At 41.3% G+C, this 27,185-nt stretch overlaps 1 protein-coding gene across 2 annotated transcripts in view; it reads left to right on the top strand.

Moving 5' to 3' along the window:
* Positions 1-27,185, top strand: part of LOC129836444 (pro-neuregulin-3, membrane-bound isoform) — a 416,841-nt gene that overhangs the window by 364,609 nt on the left and 25,047 nt on the right. Inside the window, exons 4-6 of one of the 2 annotated variants that reach the window (XM_055902619.1) lie at positions 8,367-8,390; positions 19,108-19,210; positions 20,407-20,533. In XM_055902619.1, the coding sequence (XP_055758594.1) occupies positions 8,367-8,390; positions 19,108-19,210; positions 20,407-20,533 (254 nt within the window). Of the gene's footprint in view, positions 1-8,363; positions 8,391-19,107; positions 19,211-20,406; positions 20,534-27,185 lie in introns of both variants that reach the window. The other variant, XM_055902617.1, reaches the window with a different exon arrangement.

Here is a 27,185-nt window from a genome sequence, read left to right as displayed (position 1 = left end):
AATACATAAACAATATGAATACTTACAAAAACACTGTCCAGGTGATACCCTAACCCCACATGGAACAGTAGATCCTCATCTCACCCATACTGCACTGGGAGAAATGTAATATCAACAGGTAAATTACAATTCAAAAATGTTACAAAAGACAACAACCTATAGCTTTACACGAAATACACTGCTCAAAAAAATAAAGGGAACACTTAAACAACACAATGTAACTCCAAGTCAATCACACTTCTGTGAAATCAAACTGTCCACTTAGGAAGCAACACTGATTGACAATAAATTTCACATACTGTTGTGCAAATGGAATAGACAAAAGGTGGAAATTATAGGCAATTATCAAGACACCCCCAATAAAGGAGTGATTCTGCAGGTGGTGACCACAGACCACTTCTCAGTTCCTATGCTTCCTGGCTGATGTTTTGGTCACTTTTGAATGCTGGCGGCGCTTTCACTCTAGTGGTAGCATGAGACGGAGTCTACAACCCACACAAGTGGCTCAGGTAGTGCAGCTCATCCAGGATGGCACATCAATGCGAGCTGTGGCCATAAGGTTTGCTGTGTCTGTCAGCGTAGTGTCCAGAGCATGGAAGCGCTACCAGGAGACAGGCCAGTACATCAGGAGACGTGGAGGAGGCCGTAGGAGGGCAACAACCCAGCAGCAGGACCGCTACCTCCACCTTTGTGCAAGGAGGTGCACTGCCAGAGCCCTGCAAAATGACACATGCTGTTGTGCAAATGGACTCATTCTGATAATTACTCATGCTTCAAATAATGTTATCATCAACTCCACAACGTGGTTCTGAGAGCACTTGTATTCACCTAGCAAGATGCTAACATCCTCATGTCAACCTGAAAGTATCAACAGGCTAACATGACCATCTGGCATAAATATTACAAAACTAACTCTTATACACTGCAGATGCTGCAAAATATGATATATTCTGGTACAAGAGTAAGATAAAAAATATTATTTACCCATCTAAAGTAATGTTGGACCCACGATGGATTTCAACAGCTCTCCAGTGGAATTGCTTGCTCTCACTTTTACACACTGCGCATGCACAATCCCATAACAGCTTGCACACCTTATTTATTGATCTCTTAAAGCGAAAGTGCCATCTAGTGGATATAAATGAATACAGCTACGCGCTTTTAACACCTGGCTACAAATACATGTCAATTTTCTAATGTTTAGGTGTAGCCTGCTACAACATTTATGTAAAGAAATTTTGCTTGTGTCTGTCGGGAGTGATGTGTTATAATTTTTGCAAAATGAATAAGCTACCAGAGGAAGGTGGAGAGCTTTGTGCCCAATGGTTTATAGATTACACTAGATGACTACCAGGGGGTGTTGATGCCACCACACCTCCATCTTGGCACATCCCCCACCGTTGTAAAAAATATTTTGGAAGCGATAGAAATGCATTTAATAATGTCTACATTAGTTTTTGCCACATTGTATTATATTACAGACACCTTAATGCATACTTTTAAATTTGATCATTTGAGTTAATATATATACATTGCATTCGGAAAGTACTCAGACAACTTGACTTTTTGCCACATTTTTGTTACGTCCTCAATCTACACATAAAACCTCATAATGACAAAGTGAAAAACAGTTTTTAGAAATGTTTGCAAATGTATAAAAATAAAAAACAGAAATACCTTTTTTACATAAGTATTCAGAGCCTTTGCTATGAGACTCAAAGTTGAGCTCAGGTGCATCCTGTTGCCATTGATCATTCTTGAGATGTTTCTACAACTTGGAGTCCACATGTGGTCAATTTAATTCATTGGACATGATTTTGAAAGGCACAAACCTGTCTATATATAATTTCCCACAGGTGACAGTGTATGTCAGATCAAAAACCAAGCCATGAAGTCGAAGGAATTGTCCATAGAGCTCAGAGACAGGAATGTGTCGAGGCACCTATCTATTGAAGGGTACCAAAACATGTCTGCAGCATTTAAGAACAAGAACGCAGTGACCATTCTTAAATTGAAGAAGTTTGGACCCACCAAGAGAGCTGGTGTCACGGCCGTTGCTGGAAAAAGACCAAAGTGCAGCGTAGTGAGCGTACATTTTCCTTTTATTTAAAATGACGTCAACAAAAACAACAAACGATGAAAACAATCGTGAAGCTTACAGGGCTAAGTGCCACTAACAAGAGTCAACTACCCACAACCAAAGGAGGGAAAAAGGGCTACCTAAGTATGGTTCCCAATCAGAGACAACGATAGACAGCTGTCCCTGATTGAGAACCATACCCGGCCAAAACATAGAACCACAAAATCATAGAAAACAAAACATAGAATGCCCACCCCAAATCACACCTTGACCAAACCAAAGAGAGACATAAAAAGGCTCTCTAAGGTCAGGGCGTGACAGCTGGCCGCCCGGCTAAACTGAGCAATCAGGGGAGAAGGGCCTTGGTCAGGGAGGGACCTGATGGTCACTCTGACAAAGCTCCAAAGTTCCTCTGTGGAGATGGGAGAACCTTCCAGAAGGACAACTATCTCTGCAGCACTCCACCAATCAGGACTTTATTGTAGAGTGTCCAGATGAAAGCCACTCTTCAGTAAAAGGCACATGACAATCCGCTTGGAGTTTGCCAAAAAAGGACTCTGACCATGAGAAACAAATTTCTCTGGTCTAATGAAACCAAGATTGAACTCTTTGGCCTGAATGCAAAGCGTTTTTGTAGGGTTTTTGGATAAATGCTGAAAATAAGGTCTGTGGTAAACACAGGCTTATGAGATCTTTTTTGTTTTGTTCTATGACATAATCTTCATCACCTAATGTCACTTTTGGTGAATTTTGAAGAAATAAAAAAGCACATAAAGCACCAAAAGGCTTTACAATTCATAAAGGTTATGTTAACTGACTGCTGTTATCTCATAGAACAAAACGCATAAGATATCCTAAACCTTTGTTAACTTATTTTCAGCGTTTATTCCAAAACCCTATTCTTTCCCCATTCATTTTTTCCAATGGGTGTCTGAATGAGGTAGCTCAATCCCGGGTTTGAGGACAACAAGCTGGCGAGTTTAATGTGAAGGACAGAGAAATTGTGGACGAGTTGGCAAATCATGAGAAAAATCACACAAAAAAAATACACTTTTTGCGTCAATATTTTTATTAATGTGATACTTCGGGATTTTGGTAATCAAGCACTTTATCTACTTCCTTAGAGTCAGATGAATTCATGGATACCATTTTTATGTATCTGCATCCAGTATTAAGGAAGTTAGAGGTAGTTTTGCTAACAAGTGTTAGCGCAATGACTGGAAGTCTAAGATTTCAACTAAATGTTAACAGTTACAATAGACTTCCAGTTACTGGGCTAACGCTAGCTAGCAATTGCACTTATGCAGATTAGCAACTTCCTTCAAACTGCACACAGAGACATAAAAAATGGTATCCACGAGTTCATCTGACTCTGGGGAAGTAGATAAAGGGTTTTATTGCCAAAATCCCGAAGTATCCCTTTAAACAAAATCAGAAGTCATGGAAAAATGCTGGGGCAAATGCCAGCTCGCCACACATTTTCCATGACTTCAACACATTTAGATGATTGTCTGCCTAACCTACTGTAGCCCTCTTTGCACTGGCGTACCACACACCCCCGCATCTAGGCGGTGGGGCCCACATTCTCTGGGGGCCCCTAACCCCCCACCCCTCCAGATAGCATATGAACATGTCATAAGCCATGGCAGAAATGTTTAGAATTATAGGAAGTTAGCTGTAAAACTGCAAAATGTGTGGAATAGCATGACATCACCTAGAAAACTGCAATGTTTTTCTCTGCCCAATGACAATATGTGTAGATTTGTAAGAAATTTGTGTTAAAACAGAAACATTTTTTCTCAGCCTCATGGCAAAATGTGAATAGAATGAGATTAGCTACTATATGAAACTGCGATTTTTCTCTCTCTGCCCAATGACAATATGTGTAAAATTGCAGGAAATAAGCGTTAAAACAGAAACATTTTCTCTCAGCCTCATGGCAAAATGTGTAATAGCATGAGATTAGCTATGTAACTGCAGATTCTTCTCCTGACTCACTCACATCCTTTAACACAGGATCATTTAACCATTAACCTGAGGGGGAATGCGGCTGTTACACTGGGAAACTAAGATGATTAGGGCAGCCATTTTGTTCGTTTTCAAATGGATGAGGGTTTCTGAAGAGAGTGTGTTTGTGGAGGGTGGTTGTGGCTCTCAGGGTCATAGACTTCATCTTAAAACTCACCAGCAACTAATTCTAGACTCACAGTACTTTGAATTGCCTACACACCTGGGCCAAAATGTGACTGAAGTTTCAAAGGATGTGGACACACTGTACAGTACATACTGTAGAGCTCAAAGCCTGAGTTAGGGTTTGCCATTTAAGAAGTGGGGAACGGGCGTCAGACAGTCTCTCGCAGGACAAGGTGTGTGCAGGGTCTCAGGTGGACCTGGTTCCCATAGCAACACGTACAGACACAACAGAGAAAGAGAGGGAGACAGAGAGGGCTGAATCCAAGGACATGCTAGCCTCCAGGCGTCACAACACTGAAGGACGGCTAGTCTTAACGGCCAGCAAAATGGCTGAGTGTCCATGGAGACAGAAACAGTGACAAAGGGAGAGAATGGATATGTGTGTGTAAAAGAGAAAGAGTCAAAGCATCTTTTATCTTTTCTATCCATCTTTAATCTCAGAAGATACTTTTTTACCTACACTGTACCTCAGAGAGGCACACCATAAACCGATCACGTATCAATTCAAATCTCTTCAGCTCATAGGAGGTAGCTATCCGTCAAGACATTGATTTTTGCACAAAAAGAAATGAGAACACTTAAATTGGAAATAAATAATGTCATATTCTGTTTTATTTCCAAAGCCTTATAGCAGTACCATTTGTATTCTGAAACTCTGAACATGATGCGATCCCTCAGCACATTGATACAGTAATTCATGGTGTCACACAAAATAAGAGAGTCAGGGCTGGAGTTTTCCCTCGGTTATTGCACCATTATAAACTTAGAAAAACTGTTTAACTGACAGACAGAAAATGTATTGACCTCTCAAAGGTAAAACACAACTTCCCAGGAACAGCACACTGAAAATGGAGTATGAGGAATGAGGAATTTTCTAAATGCCACTTTACCCACGTGTGTTCTGTCTCTTGCCCAACCCATCGGTTTCTGGGACTAATAAGATGGTCTAGAATGAATTTCCATTCTAAAAATCAGAAAGGTACTCAGATCTAGACTCATTGCGGAGAACAAACTAACGTCCGTGGGCGTGGCATAGCGTTTGACCGGAGCAAGGAGTTTTGGTAGCCAGACAAGGGCAATGCCTCATCTGATATCTCAACCAGAGTGGTTGTGACAGTAGCAGGTCACTTCTCTCACCAACAGCAACTGAGGGTCAGCTTCCGGAATGATCAAGTACAGTTGTTGAAATAACCATGGAGTCTCATCTATCAATACAGGGCACCACGGTAATTCACAGTTACCTACAGTATGTAGTCTAAGAGATGGTCTTTTTGTTTGTTCCCCTTGTTTGCTATTCTTAACTACAGTTCCAAACTTTGAACACCTTTACACAGGCCTTGCAGGTAGACATAGAGATTTTCTATCTCCTCAGGTACCCCAGATATTTCACAGTTTTGTGTTATCCGTGAACTAGCTCACCTGATTCACCTAATCTAAGGCTATGTTGAATACATTGTGCTAGCTCTGACATTGTTCAAATACATGGAATGGCTGGGGGTCACTGGGGAGAGTTTTGAAAACCCCTGCATTAGAAGACGATTAAAGTCAATAGTTACAGTGAATTGCCAATTCAAAGAAACTGGTAAGTTACTGCTGAAAAATGTATTTTTCTGTATATGTACAGTACGTCAGCATTCTTTTACCACAGGGGGACTCACAAAGGCTTGGCCTTGACAGGCTTGTCTGGATACCTGGGTGGGTGAGGAGGCAGTGACATGATCATGGGACAACATGTCAGCCAACCAGAAGTGTAGTCTCTGAGATGGTCTTATTTTCCCTTTTTTTTTTACTACAATTCAGGTGAAGAACTTAGAACGCCTTTACAAAAGCCTTGCAGTTAGAATGACTGACTTTGTATTGAAATCATTGACATTGAAGGACAATTATAGTCATCAGTTAGTGAACTGCAGATTCAAAGAGACTGGTGACTTCTGGATGTTTTTCTTTCTCTCTATACTGGTATGTGCGTCAGCATTCTTTCATCACAACGACTCACAAAGTCTCACATAAGGCTCCAGACTAGCCTTAACCAACTACCTTTGATACCTTGGTGGGTGTGGAGGCAAACCATCAATAACGAGGCAACGGCAGATGCACCGTGGGACAACATGTCAGCAAACCAACAACATGTCAGCCAACCGACATGAGGGGCTTTTTCCAGGGAGAGCAGCTTTAGGGAGTCTGCATTTTTTGTGGTCTTTTCTGGGCTATTTTAGCAGTTTTTGCCTCTTTACGCATTTACCTGCAGACAGGTGGAGGGGCTATGTTGGCATGGTGAGTGTTCTTCAGGGAGGTGTGGGGTGGAAGGGAAGTAGGATGACCGGCAGGTCACAGGTACCCCACTGGCTGCACCTGCCTCTCCGTCTGGCCACAATCACACAGAGACATCAGGGAGCAGCCACCTATGTCAGAGGAGGCTGCTGAGGGGAGGATGGCTCATAATAATGGCTGGAATGGAGTGAATAGAATGGTATCAAACACATGGTTTCCATGAGTTCTATACCATTCCATTTATTCCGTTCCAGACATTATTATGAGTCGTACTCTCCTCAGCAGCCTCCCCTGACCTATGTACACACTGCCATATTGTTCTACCTAGGGCTCTGCGTCGGCCAGCCCACACTGGTACAGGAGAGATGGCATTCGCAAATGTCACCTCCAGCTGAATAACAAATTGAACTTTTGTTCTGCCAAAGACTCTCCAGTGAAAAATATAGATTTTATTTTTCTTTGTGTTGCTATTCTATGTGTAGGATCATTCTTATATTATGGCCTTCCCGCACTGTTGCAGTGCACCAATTAGACACAGGAGTTCCGTTTTTAGGTTTAGACTGGTACAATATGTTCTACAGATCTGAGTTCAGTTCCAACTGGGTGAACGGCACCAGGACGCCATCTGGTTGTGCTGTCAATATTAAATAGCTTGTCTCGTTATAATTAGTGATGCTCTTTTATGCTGTGATGTTGCCTTACTGCCACACCTCTGGATTTAGATAGATGTTGCTGTACACATTTGTTATTTTCTAAATTAATCTCAAGATGAAAGGCAATGACAAGACATCATGAATAACTATAATAAAAAAATATATAATGTACAGCATATCCAGGTAGGGCTGCAGTACAGCTTTCCTTTTCTCTCTATTCACAGGTACAATACATCAACAGCATTTTCATAGAATACTTATTCTGTTGCGTTCCTCTCCATGTCACTGTGTATTGAAGGGGGATCTCTAGAAGGGAGGCTGAGGTCTCAGGATTGCTGACTGAGAAATGATGCAATGACATCTCTCTTTAAAATGATGAGATTAAGCTCAGATCTCCCAGACCCCTTGGTATTCCACTATGCAGCGTAATTAATCTTACCTCTGACAGTACGCTCAGGAGATAGATAACATCTCCACTGCGGCAAAGCCATTGGTGTTAGGAGTGTTTCAGCCACTTATTCATGTATACCAATATGTTTCTCTGGGGCTACCCCCCACTGTCCTAAGAGATGACTATTTTTCCACCATAGTTCAAACTATATGACACACAGACTAAAATGTACATTACAATTACAATAAAATGTACATATGTTCCTTATAAATGTAAATAGTACGTTTGTGCTGCATGGATTCTCAGGGAACCATTTACACAACAGAACTGTATACACGGCAACAAAATCGTGCTTCCACTAAGCTCCACAGTCAAAACTGCAAATAATCTTGCACTTTTTGTAAACTGAGATGTAGGCAAAAGTCTTATGCCAGGATGTCTCACTACGCACTGATATCTTTCACAGAGTGTAATATACAATAGAAATCGTGTAATTCATGGTGCGTTATTCGAGCATGGGAAAAAAGTCACGGAGTCTATGGGTGCAGTCCACTCTGTGTCAGCTTGGATTATGCCCAGAGCATGTGTCTACTGACGCTATGTGACGTGAATACAGGGGGCTATTGGATCTTCCTTACATAAAACAACAAGTCATAGACAATGCTACTTTATGCTGTGACAGGATGCTAACGTGTATCTGTTTCTAATAGCTTTCTCTCTCCCTCCCTCCCCTGTTGTCCATGTCTCCCCTTCTCTCCTCTCCTCCCTGGAACAGCAGATCACTTGGGCATTGAGTTTATGGGTAAGAAAGCTTCTTCCTTTTTTACACTGCTATGAGTCATGTTTTCTGAAATCAAGTGGTGCACCCACTACGTTCGTAATGTTTATGAACCGTACACTTATGACTTGCATACCTTTCACGTTTGTTTGTTTTTCACCTTTTTAATTATATATCATATTTCTATTTTATACATAACTATACCTTTTGTTTGTTTCGATGAGAACTTTTCACTATCCCATAATGTATGTAATGCAATTTAGAGGAGAGCAATTTTCTCAAAGTCCTTCACACAGAGGGCTATGGCAACTCCCCTTCACCTCTCCCTCTCCCTCTCCCTCTCCCTCTCCCTCTCCCTCTCCCTCTCCCTCTCTCGCTCTGAAGTTCCCCCTTAGAATACTAATGTTCCAGTCTCCTTGGAAACGGCAGCGAACAGAGAGGCAGGAGACAGTGAGGGAGATTTAATACTGTTGGCACGGTAACTAACAGCAGCCTTGCACACTGGCACTGCCTGTACGTGTGTCTGTGGGGTCTTGACGGGAGAGCACATCCCCATCCTGCCAGCCTTTCTCCATTTGGCATTGGTGTAAATCATGGGCAAAAGAGCTGTAGTTAATGACATTGTACTGTGAGACATTGTTAATGACTCTCCTTCATATAAACACAGCTGGTGTACTCAGAAGACCATAGATACCTGGGAAATAGAGGTATCTGCCCAACGAAGTATGGATGAACCATAGCATCTACATCAGTGTATATACAGTGCATTGCTATGAGACTCGAAATTGAGCTCAGGTATCCTGTTTCCGTTGATCGTCCTTGAGATGTTTATACAACTTGATTGGAGTCCACCTGTGGTAAATTCAATTGATTGGATATAATTTGAAAAGACACACATCTGTCTATATAAGGTCCCACAGTTGACAGTGCATGTCAGAGCAAAAACCAAGACATGAGTTTGAAGTTGCGTTCTCAGCCCTCTTCTGTACTCCCTGTTCACCCATAACTGTGTGGCCATGCACGCCTCCAACTCAATCATCAAGTTTTCAGATGACACTACAGTGGTAGGCTTGATTACCAACAACAACAAGATGGCCTACATGGAGGAGGTGAGGGCCCTCGGAATGTGGTGTCAGGAAAATAACCTCACACTAAACGTCAACAAAACAAAGGAGATGATCGTGGACTTCAGGAAACAGCAGAGGGAGCACCCCTCTATCCACATCGACGAGACAGTAGTGGAGAAGGTGGAAAGTTTTAAGTTCCTCGGCGTACACATCATGGACAAACTGAATTGGTCCACCCACACAAACAGCGTGGTGAAGAAGGCACAAAGTCGCCTACTCAACTTTAGGAGGCTGAAGAAATTTGTCTTGTCACCAAAACACTCAAACTTTTACAGATGCACAATCGAGAGCATCCTGTCGGGCTGTATCACCGCCTGGTACGGCAGCTGCTCTGCCCACAACCATAAGGCACTCCAGAGGGTAGTGCACAGTGCATCACCGGGGGAAAACTACCTGCCCTCCAGGACACCTACACCACCCGATGTCACAGGAAGGCCAAAAAGATCATCAAGGATAACAACCACCCGAGCCACTGCCTGTTCACCCCGCTATCATCCAGAAGCCGAGGTCAGTACAGGTGCATCAAAGCTGGGACCGAGACACTGAAAAACAGCTTCTATCACAAGGCCATCAGACTGTTAAACAGCCATCACTAACATTGAGTGGCTGCTGCCAGCATACTGACTCAAATCTCTAGTCACTTAATAATTAAAAATAGGATGTAATACATGTATCACTAGTCACTTTAAACAATGCCACTTTATATAATGTTTACATACCCTACATTACTCATCTCATATGTATATACTGTACTCTATACTATATACTGCATCTTGCCTATGCCGTTCGGCCATCGTTCATCCATATATTTATATGTACATATTCTTATTCATTCCTTTACACTTGTGTGTATACGGTAGTTGTTGTGAAATTGTACGATTACTTGTTAGATATTACTGCATGGTCGGAACTAGAAGCACAAGATGCCAGTTGAGGACTTGTGAGGCGTCTGTTTCTCACGTCCCAAGTTTACAGCGGCCGCTGCTAACTCAACGGCTAGGAGGTATCACTTCTGGAGTGAATAAGAGTTCAAAGTTCATACCAAGTTGCCATACTTTTAGCTCATTCTATATTCTGGCTGGTATAGTCTAAATTCATCCTTTCGGCATGTTGATCGTCATCTTCACGTTGAAATTTGATGCTATTTTCGTTAGATTATTATCTGAGCCCTTTCAACGTGGGGACCGTCGTCCTCTCGTCCTCGGAACACACAGTTACATTTTCGTCAAAGGCTTAATATAGGAGGGGAGAGAAGGGCGTGTTTCATAGTTTATAAACAATGTCTCTTCACAGGGCCGGGCCACTGAGTGAGCAGAGCTTTAACCTTATGAAACCCCAAATCTCTCATTTGGAATCTAAAATTACATCTAATCTTTTCACAAATAGTTTTATATTTAAACATTTAAATTGCACAACAATTCCATGTGAATCTGATAACTATAACATGTAGACTTTCCAAGATACAGTTTATGTAATCCTATCATTAGTAAGAATGTCTCAGACGCCAACTGATCTGGCATCATATTCATTAAGTACCAACGCATATTTTCAACTGGTTGGATTACTGAAGTATGGTTCCGTTTCCCACCTTTTGATGTTACCAAACTCTCTATGTTACAAAGCTTTACAAGAGTCAACTCTATAAAGTAGAGAGAGAGAAAAGGGGAAAGGTATTTATGGGGTCATGAACCTCCCCCAACAGGCCAATGTCATGACAATAGCAACAACAAAAAATAATGAAATATGGGGATGAGGTAGTTTGGTGTGCTATTTACAGATGGACTGTGTACGGGTACAGTGATCGGTAAGCTGCTCTGACAGCTGATGCTTAAAGTTAGAGAGGGAGATATAAGTCTACATCTTCAGTGATTATTGCAATTCGTTCCAGTCATTGGCAGCAGAGAACTGGAAGGAAAGGCGGTCAGAGTAGGTGTTGGCTTTGGGGATGACCAGTGAAATATACCTGCTGGAGCACATGCTATGGATGGGTGCTTCTATGGTGACCAGTGAGCTGAGATAAGGCGGGGCTTTACCTAGCAAAGATTTATAGATGATCTGGAGCCAGTGGGTTTGGCGACGAATATGTGCGAGGGCCAGCCAATGGGAGCATACAGGTCGCAGTGGTGGGTAGTATTAAGAAAGTACCTTTCCCCCCAATTTTGATGTTCCCAGACTCTATACGTTTAACAAAGGCTTTTCATGAGTCCTTCTGTAGAGTCAAGAGAGAGGAAAGGGAGAAAGGTATTTATGGGGGGGGTCATAAACCTCACCCACAGGCCAACCCACAGGCCAACGTCAAGGCTTATTCTAAAATGGATTAAGTCGTTTTTCCCCCTTATCAATCTACACACAATTCCCTATAATGACAAAGCAAAAACAGGCATTTAGACATTTTTGCAAATGTATTAAAAATAAAAACTGAAATATCATATTTACATAAGTATTCAGACCCTTTACCCAGTACTTTTTCAAGCACCTTTGGCAGCAAATACAGCCTTGAGTTTTCTTAGGTATGACGCTACACCCCAATTACAGGTGTGCAAGCTTGTATCTCCCACTCTTCTCTGCAGATCCTTTCAAGCTCTGTCAGGTTGGATGGGGAGCATCGCTGCAAAGCTATGTTCAGGTCTCTGCAGAGATGTTCGATTTGGTTCAATTCCGGGCTCTGGCTGGGCCACTCAAACACATTCAGAGACTTGTCCTGAAGACACTTCTGCGTTGTCTTGGCTGCGTGCTTAGGGTCGTTGTCCTTTTGGAAGATTAACATTCACCCCAGCCTGAGGTCCTGAGCACTCTGGAGCAGGTTTTCATCAAGGATCTCTCTGTTCTTTACTCTGTTCATATTTCGCTCGATCCTGACTAGTCTCCCAGTCCCTGCCGCTTAAAAACATCCCCACAGCATGATGCTACAACCACCATGGTTCACCGTAGGGATGACGCCAGGTTTCCTGCAGATGTGACGCTTGGCATTCAGGCCAGAGAGTTCAACCTTGGTTTCATCAGACCAGAGAATCTTGTTTCTCATGGTCTGAGAGGCCTTTAGGTGCCTTTTGGCAAACTCCAAGCTGGCTGTCATATGCCTTTTAATGAGGAGTGGCTTCCGTCTGGCCACATTACTATAAAGGCCTGATCGGTGGAGTGCTGTGGAGATGGTTGTCCTTCTGGAAGGTTCTCCCATCTCCACAGAGGAACTCTGGAGCTCTATCAGAGTGACCATCGGGTTCTTGGTCACCTCCTAGACCAAGGCACTTCTCCCCCGATTACTCAGTTTGGCTGGGCGGCCAACTGTAGGTTGTAGGAGTCTTGGTGGCTCCAAACTTCTTCCATTTAAGAATGATGGATGCCACTATGTTTTTGGTAACCTTCAACCCTGCAGATTGTTTTTGCACCCTTCCCCAGCTCTGTGGCAATATAAAATTCTGTCTCGAAGTTCCTTGGACAATTCCTTCGACCTCATGGCTTGGTTTTTGCTCTGACATGCACTGTCAGCTGTGGGAACTTATATAGACAGGTGTGTGCCTTTCCAAATCATGTCCAATTAACAGAATTTAACACAGGTGGACTCCAGTCAAGTTGGAGGATTATTATTAAGGATAATGAGGATTTCAGGTCTCATAGCAAAGGGTCTGAATACTTATGTAAATCTTTTTTTTATTTTTAATAAATATCTAAAAAACTTTTTTGTTGTTGCTTTGTCATGATGGGGTATTGTGTGTAGATTGATGAAGAGAAATTGATTTAATCCATTTTAGAATAAGGCTATAACGTAACAGAATGTGAAAAATTGTGACTGCATAAAGAAAGTGTTTTTAGCTCATTGTGCTAATTGTCTCATATGTGGTGTCCTTGTTCAATAAGGATCACCGACCAGCGTTAATCAGCAAAGAACAAAATGATCTATCTGGTACAGCTTCGTTAGAATTTTCATCTCTAATTTAGTCCACTTCAATGTTATGCAGTTCACCTGAGGCAGGACCATCAGCCAGCTCTCTAATTCCCCTGGGTAAACCCTGTGAAATCAACCATTTGTAGTGGGTCACAAGGGAAGACACCACAAACAGTATTTTACTGGAAGAGCCAGAGAGACTGAGGGGGATGGAGAGATTGCAGCGAGAGAGAGGAGAGAGATTTTAAATGTCTCTATTTGTTTGTTTACTGTTGGTTTTTTATTGTTTATTTCACTTTTGTTTATGATCTATTCCACTTGCTTTGGCAATGTAAACTTATGTTTCCCATGCCAATAAAACCTTTTGAATAGAATTGAGAGAGAATGAGAGAAGCTAGAATGAGGAAAGATCCAGATGATGGGACAGAAACAAAGGAATGCAGAGAAACAGAATGAGATGGGTAGTGGGAGTAGAAGGAGGAGAGAGAGGATGATATCTTACATACAGGTAAAGGAGGTATGCTACTCCAGGCCCTTAGTCGGTGGAGAATGTAATAATCTTTGATTTTGTTGGGCAATAAAAATAATTTACATGCCAATGGAGGCCATTCCCACAGCAGACTGCTACCTATGTCCACTGTGCACCACGGATTCCAACTGACAGTGACAAGGAGTGAAGAAGTCACAGATTGCTTCATTGTGCCTTTTACTCTGTTTGCTTGGTTTCTTTGTTTGCTTGATCCCTGCCATGCGTATGGGGCTCAAAATGATACCTGTGAAGGAAATGTCATGTTGCCCTCTGAGGCACAGGTTCAAAATGGACACAGGGCACAAGGAGAGATATCCTGGCTCCTACAGCTCTGCTATTGTAACTTTGATTACAATCACTCACACTGCACTTGCAAGTAAAATGCTCTCCGCAAAGAGACTCTGTGCGTGCGTGTGTGCGTATTGAGTGGGGTTAGATTCTTTGATGTGACTCCTGGAGTGAGAGTGAAATGTCAGTCTCCTCTGTCATTATCCAGTTAAAGAAAGTTGTCTACAAGAAGGAGGAGTTGATGCCATCAAAAGCCAAAGTCTCCATCCCTGTTTAACTGACACGTAATGACCACAAGACGCTTCACTGAGTGGAAAACATACAGTGAATAGCAATGACTTCTGGACAGTTCTGTTCCTGCACCCAGGTCAAAGAAACAATGGAGTGGCAATGATGTGAGTGCTTACACATGTAGGCATGTGTTAGCTTTTCTGTTCTTCCTGTTGTCTCAAGTCCTTTAATGGCAAGGGGGAGAAGGTTGCTGTCTGTCAAATGAAACTAGGAACAGCAGGGGCTCTGTGATTAAACTGTTTTGGGTTTCTCTCTTATTTCCATGTGTGAAACACATCACTGTTTCACAGTCATAGGGAAGGGTGTCAGACACAGCGGAGAGAATTGACACAGATACAAATACTACCGTTCATATTCATGCCCCTACTTAAGGAAGCATGTATAGTTGTTAGCTACATATTTATTCCAGCATAGTTGCATCTTATTAGTAGAATAATGGTTTATAATATCAATGTTGTAATATGTTTCTCTCATATTGATTTATTTCCAAACATATAGGCCTAAGCTATGTGATTAAAGGGTTTAGGCTTTGTGAGTAGTTTCAGCAGAAAGTATGGGTACCTGAAATGTCCTAATCATATATGATATCAACCACAGAGGAAAAGTAAAATCTTCATATTATAATAATGTTATGTATCGTATAACAGAATCAGAGTTTTCAGGATGCACCCTACCACATGCTAGCGGTGTAAAGCTCGCCTCCATTGTACTCTAGAGCAGGGGAAATGCGTTCTCTGGCATGATGAATCACGCTTCTCCATCTGGCAGTCCAACGGACAAATCTGGGTTTGGAGGATGCCAGGAGAATACTACCTACTCCAATGCATAGTGCCAATTGTAAAGTTTGGTGGAGGAGGAATAATGATTTTTTCCATGGTTCAGGCTCCTTAGTTCCAGTAAAGGGAAATCTTAACGCTACAACACACAATGGCTTTCTAGACGATTCTGTGCTTCCAACTTTGTGGCAGCAGTTTGGGGAAGGCCCTTTCCTGTTTCAGCATGACATTGCCCCCATGCACAAAGTGAGGTCCATACAGAAATGGTTTGTCGATATTGGTGTAGAAGAACTTGACTGGCCTGCACAGAGCCCTGACCTCAACCCCATCGAACACCTTTGGGATGAATTTGAATGCCGAATGTGGGCCAGGCCTAATCGGCCAACATCAGTGCCCGACCTCACTAATGCTCTTGTGGCTGAACGGAAGGAAGTCCCCACAGCAATGTTCCAACTTCGAGTGGAAAGCCTTCCCAGATGAATGGAGGCTGTTGTTGCAGCAAAGGGGAGACCAACTCCATATAAATGCCCATGATTTTGGAATGAGATTTTCAAAGAACAGTTGTCCACACACTTTTATGTATATATACACTGAGTGTATAAATCATTAGGAACACCTGCTCTTTCCATGACATAGACTGATCAGGTGAAAGCTGTGATCCCTTATTGATGTCACTGGTTAAATCCACTTCAATCAGTGTAGATAAAGGGGAGGAGGCAGGTTAAAGAAGGGTTCTTAATCCTTGAGACAATTGAGACATGGATTGTGCCATTCAGAGGGTGAACGGGCAAGACAAAATATTTAAGTACCTTTGTACTGGGTATTGTTGTAGGTTCCAGTTGCACCGGTTTGAGTGTGTCAAGAACTGCAAAGCTGCTGGGTTTTTCACACAATAGTTTCCATCTGGGGTGTGCCAAGTAGTCGGACAAAACAACTATTTTTACGGATACGGGCGATTACGAACCGATTATTTTTTGCAATTATCCGTGATCAGAATTTTTTAATTTTTTTTGGATGCCTCTATCTCATGTCAGTCAGTCACAGAGTTTCTAAGCCATACTGTCCTGTGTTTGAGTCACTCATGTGTGTAGTCTAAATAACTCAACTGGCTAGTTAGCCTATCTGTACCTTGATCCTGCTGCTCTAATTGGATAGAGGGAAGCTGTATTTCTCCGTTGACTCACTTTATAATTTCGTCCAATCACTTTTCCTCACGTTATTGGTCTGATCATTTAGAATGCTGCTGCACGCTACTATGATAAATCACCTGATGAGAACGTTTGCTATCAAACCATCAATGTGCATAATATCTAACAAGTGGGGCAAGTGTAAGGAAAAAATATGAAACGCTAATGCGCATTCTGACTGAGCGACGGCAAATTTAGCTGCCCACTGCAAGTTGAGGAGAAAGACACTGACACAGACACAAGCACTCCTCCGCGCACTGGTCCTAATCTGCAACTTTTATGCAGTGAGAACGTGCAGAGTTATTTTGCCAACATCCATTTAGGCATATTAAAACACTTCAGTTTTTTCCGATCACAAGTATCACCCAATCCGACTATCAACTGTCAATTAACTGGTACGATTATAAATACGAGTATGGCCATTTCGGCACACCCCTAGTTTCCAGTGTGTATCAAGGATCGTCCACCACCCAAAGGACATCCAGCCAACTTGACACAACTGTGGGAAGCATTGGAATCAACAAGGGCCAGCATCCCCGTGGAATGCTTTCGACATCTTGCAGAGTCCATGCCCTGACGAATTGAGGCTGTTCTGAGGGCAAGAGGGGGTGCAACTCATTATTAGGAAGGTGACTATATCACATGTACTTCTTGTCACTCTTACGTAATGTAATCATTACTGCATGGTTCTACAATTGTCCTGTTAAACCACATGACTAATTTGTTATTTCAATTGGAAAGAAAACAAATATGACCTTGTACCCTTACAAATACACATCATATTTGTAATTTAGGTCATATGATTTATTCAGAACCAGAGCGGATTCTGAATCAGTGAACCAGAGCACAGGGGTTCGTTTACTGTGGCTACAACTTCATGTACTGTAGGCCGCCCTTGACCTTGACAACACATTGTTAATTACCTCCAAACGGGGCTTGTATACAGCATTTATGACGTGCATCAGAGGAACAGAGGAAAACCTTTTCCCATTAGTGTATCATCATGGTACTCTGCAGGGAGGTTGTGGGCACAGAAGATTCAGCTGTATGGACTAAAATAATACTAAAATAAATTTGCATCAAAGTAGACATCATCTCTAGCTGACACCTTTGCTTACACGTATTGTGTCAATTTAAAACTTGCACAAGAAAGTTCACAGAATTGTCCATTAAAAGACATTTTGACATTTTATTAATTGCTACATTTTGCTGACATTAGATAGTTAATCCAGAGATTCTTACCTTTGCCTCGATTCGGCAGTCTCGTCCATATCATCATGACATTTGTAGTTATTTATGGTAGCCACATTATCAGCTAATTAGCATTTCATTTTGGGGAGATAAATACTGGTGAATATATTGATAAAGACACCTTGTCCTAGAGATATTTACACGGTTATCAAAACGTCAAGCCAGGGTAAGCCTACACGAAACACAGCCCTTATTCTAAGTGTTTCTAAAATCCCCTATGGGAATAATAAATGGTGGACAAACAATTGGAACCATTTCCTTGTTTGAACGCTAGGTTTTATGGGTATTATGAATCATACTGTGGTATTCTATTAACAGTGAGGTTGTTTTGTAGCATGTGAGGCCTCACTGGGAGTGACATGCAGGGTTAGCTGTCATGGGATTGCAAGTGCCACTTTCCTACGTCTCCCACAAGGTTCCTCTCTTCTCATAATTACAGTAAACAAGGTTATGTGATGACTCAGGCTGATTAGATACATCAAAACAGAAATACTGCCCCTTGAAACTACTGGTGGGAGGGAGGGAGGTTAATTAGCCCAGCTCTCAAGTGTTTTGGCTTCAATATTGATTTTGATAAGATAAAGTAAATGAATGTATGGGCCATGTTTGGTGTGTTCTACAGTTGGCTACAAAAGCCTGGGGCTCTCCTGTTCTTCTTGGCCCAGACAGCACAACACTATAGGGCTACCTGGGTAGAACATTTTAGAAGATGGGACCAACACTTCCATAAATACTGATTTTAAATAGAAATTGCAATACATGTATGTGCAATATTCCTCATTGCCTTGCCTCATAATCATGTTAGACATGTGGATATCAAAATGTTTTATCCTTCAACCCATGTACACCATATTGGTCAAAATGATTTAACCATTTGTCTGTTGCATGGATACAATTTTCCCCTATTTTGTGGGGATTTGTGTGGTGGTTCTCCTCAAGGTCTGCTGTACCAAATATAATCTGATTGATTGCCTATTAATTCCTTTGAAGGCAACTATGATTTACTTTTTCATATGAAAAGAGACAGCTGCCATTTGTCACCCTTAATGGTGACCATTACAACTATAACTCTTATCTTCTGTTTTCAGACACGGCTGCATTACAACTAGCATCTATGACAAGGCTTTGAATGGGGCTGATGATATGACAGTGTTGTTAAGACTAACTGGGGGGATGTTTGGTTTTACAAATGGCATGTGAAAATTAGACATGAACATTATTATTACAGTGAGTTAAGGGCAATGTTTTATTTTCTGTGGTCATCTCCTTGGAGATATCTCTGTTTAACATTGGTTATGGGATTGTCTCTGTGGACACTAACTTCTCTCCCAGTCCTTGGATTTTCCTATTTTTGCTCTTTGTTCCTCCGTCAATGTCAGCTCTTCCGCTTCTCTTCATTTCAACAGAGAGCAAGGAGGTGTACAAGAGACAAGTGCTGTCAATCACCTGCATCGCCGTGGGGATAAGTGTTCTAGGCACGCTCTGTATGGCTCTCTACTGTCGGAACAAGTGAGTGGACATGATCACCCAGAGGATCTGATCTCAGTTCAGTTCCTACACCTAAACCAATAGAACACACCACAGGCAATTGGCTATTGATCTAGTTTCAGCTGACACTCCGTGTCAAATACAGGTGAAGGATCTTCATTTGATCACCCCGTTGTTACAGGAAATGTCTAACTTCTAGTGCATTCAAGGCTTAAAGATTCTTCAAAAGTTTGTAATTTCCACCTAAAAATGTCTAACAAAAAATGTAGCAATCATTGATTATAATCCACACAATAATTCACATTTCCTTTTGCTGCAGAATTATTTTGCTGCTGTGAGAAATTGGTAAAATGCAGATCCTACACCTGTAGCCTACTGTAAGATACGGATCACAGTTGTATCCCTCCAAATAACTTCACATTCATCATCTCCAGCACCACTCCAACATCAACATACACCGTATGTGAAAATGGCCTGTTTCTATGTTTTGTGGAAAAAAAGATAAGTGTTTCAAATGACATCATCAGTGTGCATTGTGACATTAACCAATTATGAGAAGGAATTGCCTACTAATGGTCTACTAAGTGGTTGATGATGTCTTAGAAACACTGATCCTCCTCTATCTTTTTTACTACAAAACCTAGAAATGCAGCATTTTCACATATGTTGATGTTGAGGTGGTGCTAGAGATAATAAATATGAAGTAACATTTTTATTTTATTTCCATTTAATACATTTCCATACTTTTTTTGCATTAGGATAGCTCTTGGCAGTTTGTTTTATTGTATCGGTATAGGCCCTACACACATTAATTGTGTACGCATGTTGTACATTCTGTTAACGCCTGAAAGGACCTGTCTATAGTCATCCAGAATGCTGGGTCAAACATCCAAGCTGTGATGGCAAACTGTCATTCAGGGTATAAGGAACAGACAGCCCTGTGATAAATTCATTGTAATTTCATAGGGTCGGTAATATAACGATGTGAGTGAGTGAGCAGTCTGTCAACAAGATAATCGGATCAAACCATGATCTAGAGCCATTTGGAATTCATCTAAAATGGAGTTAGAGCACATGAACATATCAGCTCCATCAGAGCCCCTCAGTATTCGCTTCCTCACTACAACAACTAGGGGTAGATAGTTACAGAGTGGGGTTAAAGGTCAAGGCAATGCTGGGGTTTAGTTAACATGCCATGCACATGTACTCCCCCTCAGGAGACGCAGGGAAAAACTCCAGGCCCACTTGAAAGAGAGTCGCAGCCTGAAGAACTACAGCGCCAATGCCTCTGCCCTGGAGTCCAAACCCAGCCTGAGGCCTAACACGGGCCTGCAGCTGCAGAATGTGAGTATACTGGGTAGATTGTCCCCTTCCTCTGCATCCTTCACTCTAAAGACATGTATCTAGGGTGACTGATCATGCTGTTGGCTTACATCTCATAACCATTCCACTGTTCCAAAGACATGGATGTCGATTATGGCAGCCCCCCACACCTCTCTGATTCAGAGGAGTTGGGTTAAATGCGGAAGACACATTTCAGTTGAGTGCATTCAGGTATCCCCCTTTCCCTTTCCCATTTATGCATAATGTCTTTGTCATGCAGAGCTGTTGGAGATATGTTGTTCACTCATGGGTGCAGCAGCAATCAGTCTACATTGGAGATTGGCATGATAAACAACTGCCTGTCCTATGCCACCCCCATCCACCCGAACCGAACTGTTCAGAGTTAACACTGTTAGCACAGAAGTCTTTGAGAGAACACTGCTCAGTCATTTGGGACCCCGGGCTGGTTATTGTTGTATTCATCATATGCTCTGACGACAGATCTATCTCAGACACAGCCTATCAGAGCTGTTTGCATGGCAAACACCGCGTTCATTTGGATGTCAGTCAAAGTTAGTGCCTGTGCACCAGAGAGGGATAGGGATGTGAGGGTAACACACACCACTGCAGCTAGTTATAAAGTCATTGTTTTAATGTGATACGAGTCATTGCACCAATGTAGCCAGCACACATTAGAGTCCTGCATTGGGTCGGATACCCACGGTTCCTCGCGGGTGAGCAGCAATAGAATCAGCTGCCGGGTAGATTGTGAACATTCTTTCCACCCGTGGGTCGGCTCGCGGTTCAGAACAATTACATTGTAAGTTGGAAACAATTTAAATCCAAATAATACTCTTCTAAATAACCCAGGAGCTTGTTGGTTTGCATTGTGTTGTGAATTTCATTCTGTGAGCGGCGAGGCAGACATAAGGCTGTCAGAACACACACGCATTGAGAGTGTGTGGAGCCCAGAACTGTCCCTTATTTGTGTGGTGCTAAAATGTTATAATTTGTCCATGCGCAGAGCTTATGTTCCCATTCCCCAAGTGAGAATACGACACATTGCAAAGTTTATGTTCTCTGGATAGCCTAGCTCATGCAAAAATGGCTAACGTTGGTCGAGCAGCCCAGGTGACAGACCCAGGTCAATAGTGGTAAAGTTCCTGAGGTTCCAGAACAAGGTGGCTATTCTGGAGAGAGCCAAGAACCTGAGAGGAACCAACATCTTCCTCAATGAGGTCTTCTCTGAAGCTGTGCGCCAGAGGCGAAAATAACTGATCCCAGTCATGAAGGCTGCCAGAGAGCGTGGGGACATTGCTTACATCTGCTACAACAGGCTCATTGTCCACCCACCCACCCACCCAAAAGCCTGGAAGGGGTGAGGGACTAGCTCCAGCCCTGCATCACACACACGCACACACACACGCACTCCCTTTTCTTGCTTTATTCAATATTATTATCTCTGGTAAACTACCCAGAAAAGGCTAAAGATAGCCCATATTGATATATGAAGAGTTTATTTCCAAAACACTATATCCACCAATTTTTCACGTTTGTGTTTTTTCATCAGAAATTATTGCTTATGTGCATAGTGGTGTTGTGGGTACTGCAGAACCCCCTGAATAATAAAAACATTATAACATTGATTGATTTATTTCCACCAAAAGTTGTGCACTGGGCCTACTAGTCAAGACAGCCATCTGTAGCACTGACAAAACAATTAAAATGCGCCGCCCCCACCCCCAAAAACATCTTCCCATAGCTATGCTTATGGGTATCTTCATGTGTGTGTAAAATGTTACTGTTTTCAGAAATATTCATAGATTTTAGATTTGTTTTTTAGCAAAACGCTATACAGTATATCCATTGCTTAGCTGGAATGGAATGTTTGTGTACTGTATATTTGACTATGATATGTTGTTGTCTCACCTAGCTATCTTAAGATGAATGCACTTACTGTAAGTCGCTCTGGATAAGAGCATCTGCTAAATTACTAAAATGTCAAATATAAACGTTTTACATAAAGATCTCATATTGTTGTATTGCTTTTTTAATGATTTTTTATATTGATATCACAAATGCATCATTTGTACATCATTTGTACATACATTTTTTGTGTTTTTAATTACCGATCCTTGACTTTGGCGATGTCATTTACAAAATAGCCTCCAACTCTCTACTCAGCAAAGTGGATGCAGTCTATCACAGTGCCATCCGTTTTGTCACTAAAGCACCATATACTACCCACCACAGCAACCTGTATGCTCTCGTTGGCTGGTCCTTGCTACATATTCGTCTATAAGTCTTTGCTAGGTAAAGCTCCGCCTTATCTCAGCTCACTGGTCACCAAAGCAGCACCCACACGTAGCACGCGCTCCAGCAGGTATATTTCACTGGTCCTCCCCAAAGCCAACACCTAATTTGGCCGCCTTTCCTTCCAGTTCTCTGCTGCCAATGACTGAAACGAATTGCAAAAATCACTGACGTTGGAGACTTATATCTCCCTCACTAACTTTAAGCATCAGCTATCTGAGCAGCTTACCGATCGCTGCAGCTGTACATAGCCCATCTGTAAATAGTCCATCCAACCAACTACCTACCTCATCCCCACATTTGTTTTTGTTTTCTGCTATTTTTCACACCAGTATTTCTACTTGCACATCCTCATTTGCACATCTATCACTCCAGTGTAAATTGCTAAAGTGTAATTACTTCGCCACTATTGGCCGATTTATTGCGTTACCTCTATACATCATTTGCACACACTGTATACACATTTTTATATTGTGTTATTGACTGTACATTTGTTTATCCCATGTGTAACTGTGTTGTTTTTGTCGCACTGCTTTGCTTAATCTTGGCCAGGTCGCAGTTGTAAATGAGAACTTGTTCTCAACTGGCCTATCTGGTTAAATTAAGGTCAATTAAAAAAATAAAAAACATTTGACTGTGTAAAACAGCAATACTACTTATTTATCTGAGAGGGAGGCAGATATAACATTTAGCAAAAAAACATGATTATTTGTCTCTCTGAAATGAAACCATCACGTGAAAGATTTTAAACAAATACATGTCTGTCATTGAACAAACGCATGCCATGATTACATAGTGGGGGGGGGAAACACACCAATCTCTCTCAAAATGTATATATATATATTTATATAATATAAAGTATGATTGAAAAAAAGCTTTGGAATACTTTAAATGAAATTATGGGCAGTAAGACTAATTCATCTCCATATTTCATTGAATCAGAAGGCTCATTCGTTTAAAAAAAACGGTTGATATTGGCAATTATTTTAATGACTATTTCATTGGCAAAGTAGACAAATTTAGAAATTAAATGCCAACAGTAATCTGTGAGCCATGATAATCATGAATAAAATACCTAATAAAGAAAGAAAAACATTGCAATTGTGAATTATGTAAAGTAAGTGTTGGAAGGGTGGGGAAATTGTTGTTCATCAATAATGAGAAACCACCTCATATTGACAACTTAGATGGAAAGCTACTGAGGATGGTAGCAGACTATATTGCCACTCCTGCTTGTCATATCTTTCATCTGAGCCTGGAGAAAAGTGATTGTCCTCAGACCTGGAGTGAAGCTAAAGTCATTCCGCTACCCTTTACTTGTTCTAACAGCCAACCAATCAGCTTACTGACAGCTCTTAGCAAACTTTTGGAGAAAATGGTGTTTGACCGGATGCAATGCTATTTCTCTGTAAATAAACTAACAACATACAGTACTTTCAGCATGCTTATAGAGAAGGGCACTCAACATGTACTGCATTGACACAAATTATTGATTATTGGCTGAAAGAAATTGATAATAAGAAGATTGTGGGAGCTGTATTGTTCGACTTCAGTGCAGCCCTTGATATTATTGACCATAATCTGTTATTGACAAAACATATGTGTTATGGCTTTACGTCCTCTGCCATATCATGGCTATCTATCCAATAGAACAGAGGCTGTTATTTAATGGAAGCTTCTCTATTGTAAAACGTGTCAAGTGTAGAGACTAAACTTCTTGTTGTCACCTTAGACTGTAAATTGTAAGTTGCTTTAAAAACAAATAAAACAACACTTTACAGCATAATGACTCACCTCATCTGACCTAATGAACTCTTAGGCACATGTATATGTACTGATGTATGGGTAATTGTCAGCAATGGGTGTAACTGTCAGTAGGACCTTTTTTCTGTTATTAAATTTGTGAAGTTCAAAATTAAATCAAATGAAATCAAATTGTATTTGTCACATGCGCCGCATACAACAGGTGTAGATGTCACGATCGTCGTAAGAACATTCGGACCAAAGCGCAGCGTGATATGGGTTCCACATATTTATTGAAGTGAAACGCACAAAACAATAAAGAGCAAACTACAAGTGAAGCTATGAGTGCTCACAGGCAACTACACAAAAACAAGATCCCACAAAACATAGTGGGGAAATGACTGCCTTGTAACAATTGTCGTACTCTTCCTCCTCCTCGGACGAGGAGAGGAGAGAGGGATCAGAAGACCAATGTGCAGCGAGGTATGATGACATTATTTATTTATTTAAAGACGAACACGAAAAACACTTGGAAAATTACAAAACAACAAAACGACATAGACTGACCTAAAACATGAGAACTTACAAATACACGAAGAACGCACGAAACAGGTACAGACTACAAACCAACGCTACAGAACCGTGTGGTACTAACATACATACAGACACGGAAGACAATCACCCACAAACAAACAGTGAGAACAACCTACCTTAATATGACTCTCAATCAGAGGAAACGCCAAACACCTGCCTCTAATTGAGAGCCATACCAGGCAACCCATAAACCCAACATAGAAACACAACACATAGAAATGCCCACCCAGCTCACGTCCTGACCAACAAAACAAAGGATTAACACAATAACTAGGGTCAGAACGTGACATGCCTAAATAAAATCCCCAATCAGAGACCACGATAAACAGCTGCCTCTGATTGGGAACCATACCAGGCCAACATAGAAATAAAAAAAAATTTGATTACCCACCCTAGTCACACCCCGACCTAACCAAAATAGAGAATAAAAAGGCTCTCTATGGCCAGGGCGTGACAGTAGACCTTACAGTGAAATGCTTACTTACAGGCCCCTAACCAACAATGCAGTTTAAAAAAATACGAATAAGAATATGAAATAAAAGGAACAAGTAGTTAAACAGCAGCAGTAAAATAACAATAGCCAGACGATATACAGGGGTACAGGTACAGAGTCAATGTGCGGAGGCACCGAAGTTCAGTCCTTGACTTGTTCTTGTCTATTGATGTTCTGTATTATGTCATGTTTTATGTTTGTGTGGACCCCAGGAAGAGTAGCTGCTGCTTGGGGATCTGAATAAAATACTATATAAGTAAGTATAAGTAATACTATATAGTACTATATAAGTACTATATAAGTAAAATAAGTAAAATAAAGGTTATGATAAGGGAATAGTCTACACTATCATTGTCAAAAAGGTGCTCCGTGAGTGAAATCCCCAGTTTCAAAGGACAACAACGTGGTAGATGGTTACACAGCCTGCAAGCACGGAAGTCTATTTGTTTTTGATAATGCAGTTAATTATCAGTTAATTATTACATTAATTCAGACTTTCGTTCATTAGACCATACGCAGGCCATGTAAAGTGTAAACCGGTGCGGCTCGTAAAAGTTTGAGTAGTCCACTAAATAAATGTAGCCTAGTTTTTGCAGCCTATATTCAATTCTGGAAATAGTTTATTTAAGTTTTAATTGAAAGGTATTGTTTTTTTTATGTCGGCTATAGGCTTTCATTAGGTAAGAAGGCTAATTAAAAGGCAATTTTTCTCAAAGCGATTTCAGTGACGCATCACATTTAGAAAATACTGTTCTTAATTAATGGCATAGTTTCCTTTTATCAACATTTTGAATAGACATGCAGAAAAATGTATTCGTACAATTAATATTTTTGGCTACCAGGTGGCGCAGCGTTCAAAGGCACTCCATCTCAGTGCAAGAGGCGTCACTGCAGTCCCTGGTTCAAATCCAGGCTGCATCACATCTGGCCGTGATTGGGAGTCCCATAGGGCGGCGCACAATTGGCCCAGCGTCGTCAGGGTTTGGCCGGGGTAGGTCCGTCTTTGTAAATAAGAATTTGTTCTTAACTGACTTGCATAGTTAAATAAAGGTAAAATAAATCAATAAAAAAATATATATATATACAGGCAAGGGGAATAGTAATAATAGACTAACAATAATAATTACAAATCAAGTGTACTACTCTGGAGTCATAAAAACAATTAAATACATTTATGTAATATGACATGTAACGGTTCGGCTCTCGGAACAATTCCAAGCGGTGGGTCTGTCCTGATGTCCAGTATCGGGTGGGGCTCGGAATTGATGTGGCGCACATGGGGTGGGTGTGGCTCCGAAAAAATCTGACCCTTGCAGGACTGTAGTACACATATGAAGTACTGTATCTTGTTACAGAATCCTGGTATTACTATGTTGATTTTGGATTAAACTCGATACTATTGTCATTTGTTTTAAAGGTTCAATGCAGCAGTTTTTATATAAATATCAGTATGAAGTACTGTGATTGTTTTCCATTAAAATGGTCAAAAAGACACAACAATAGCTTATTAACAAAGAGCAATTTCTCAAG

The sequence above is a fragment of the Salvelinus fontinalis genome, chromosome 37 (assembly GCF_029448725.1).
Source record: "Salvelinus fontinalis isolate EN_2023a chromosome 37, ASM2944872v1, whole genome shotgun sequence".
Taxonomy (NCBI): Eukaryota; Metazoa; Chordata; class Actinopteri; order Salmoniformes; family Salmonidae; genus Salvelinus; species Salvelinus fontinalis.
This window is presented reverse-complemented; position numbering and strand designations above follow the sequence as displayed.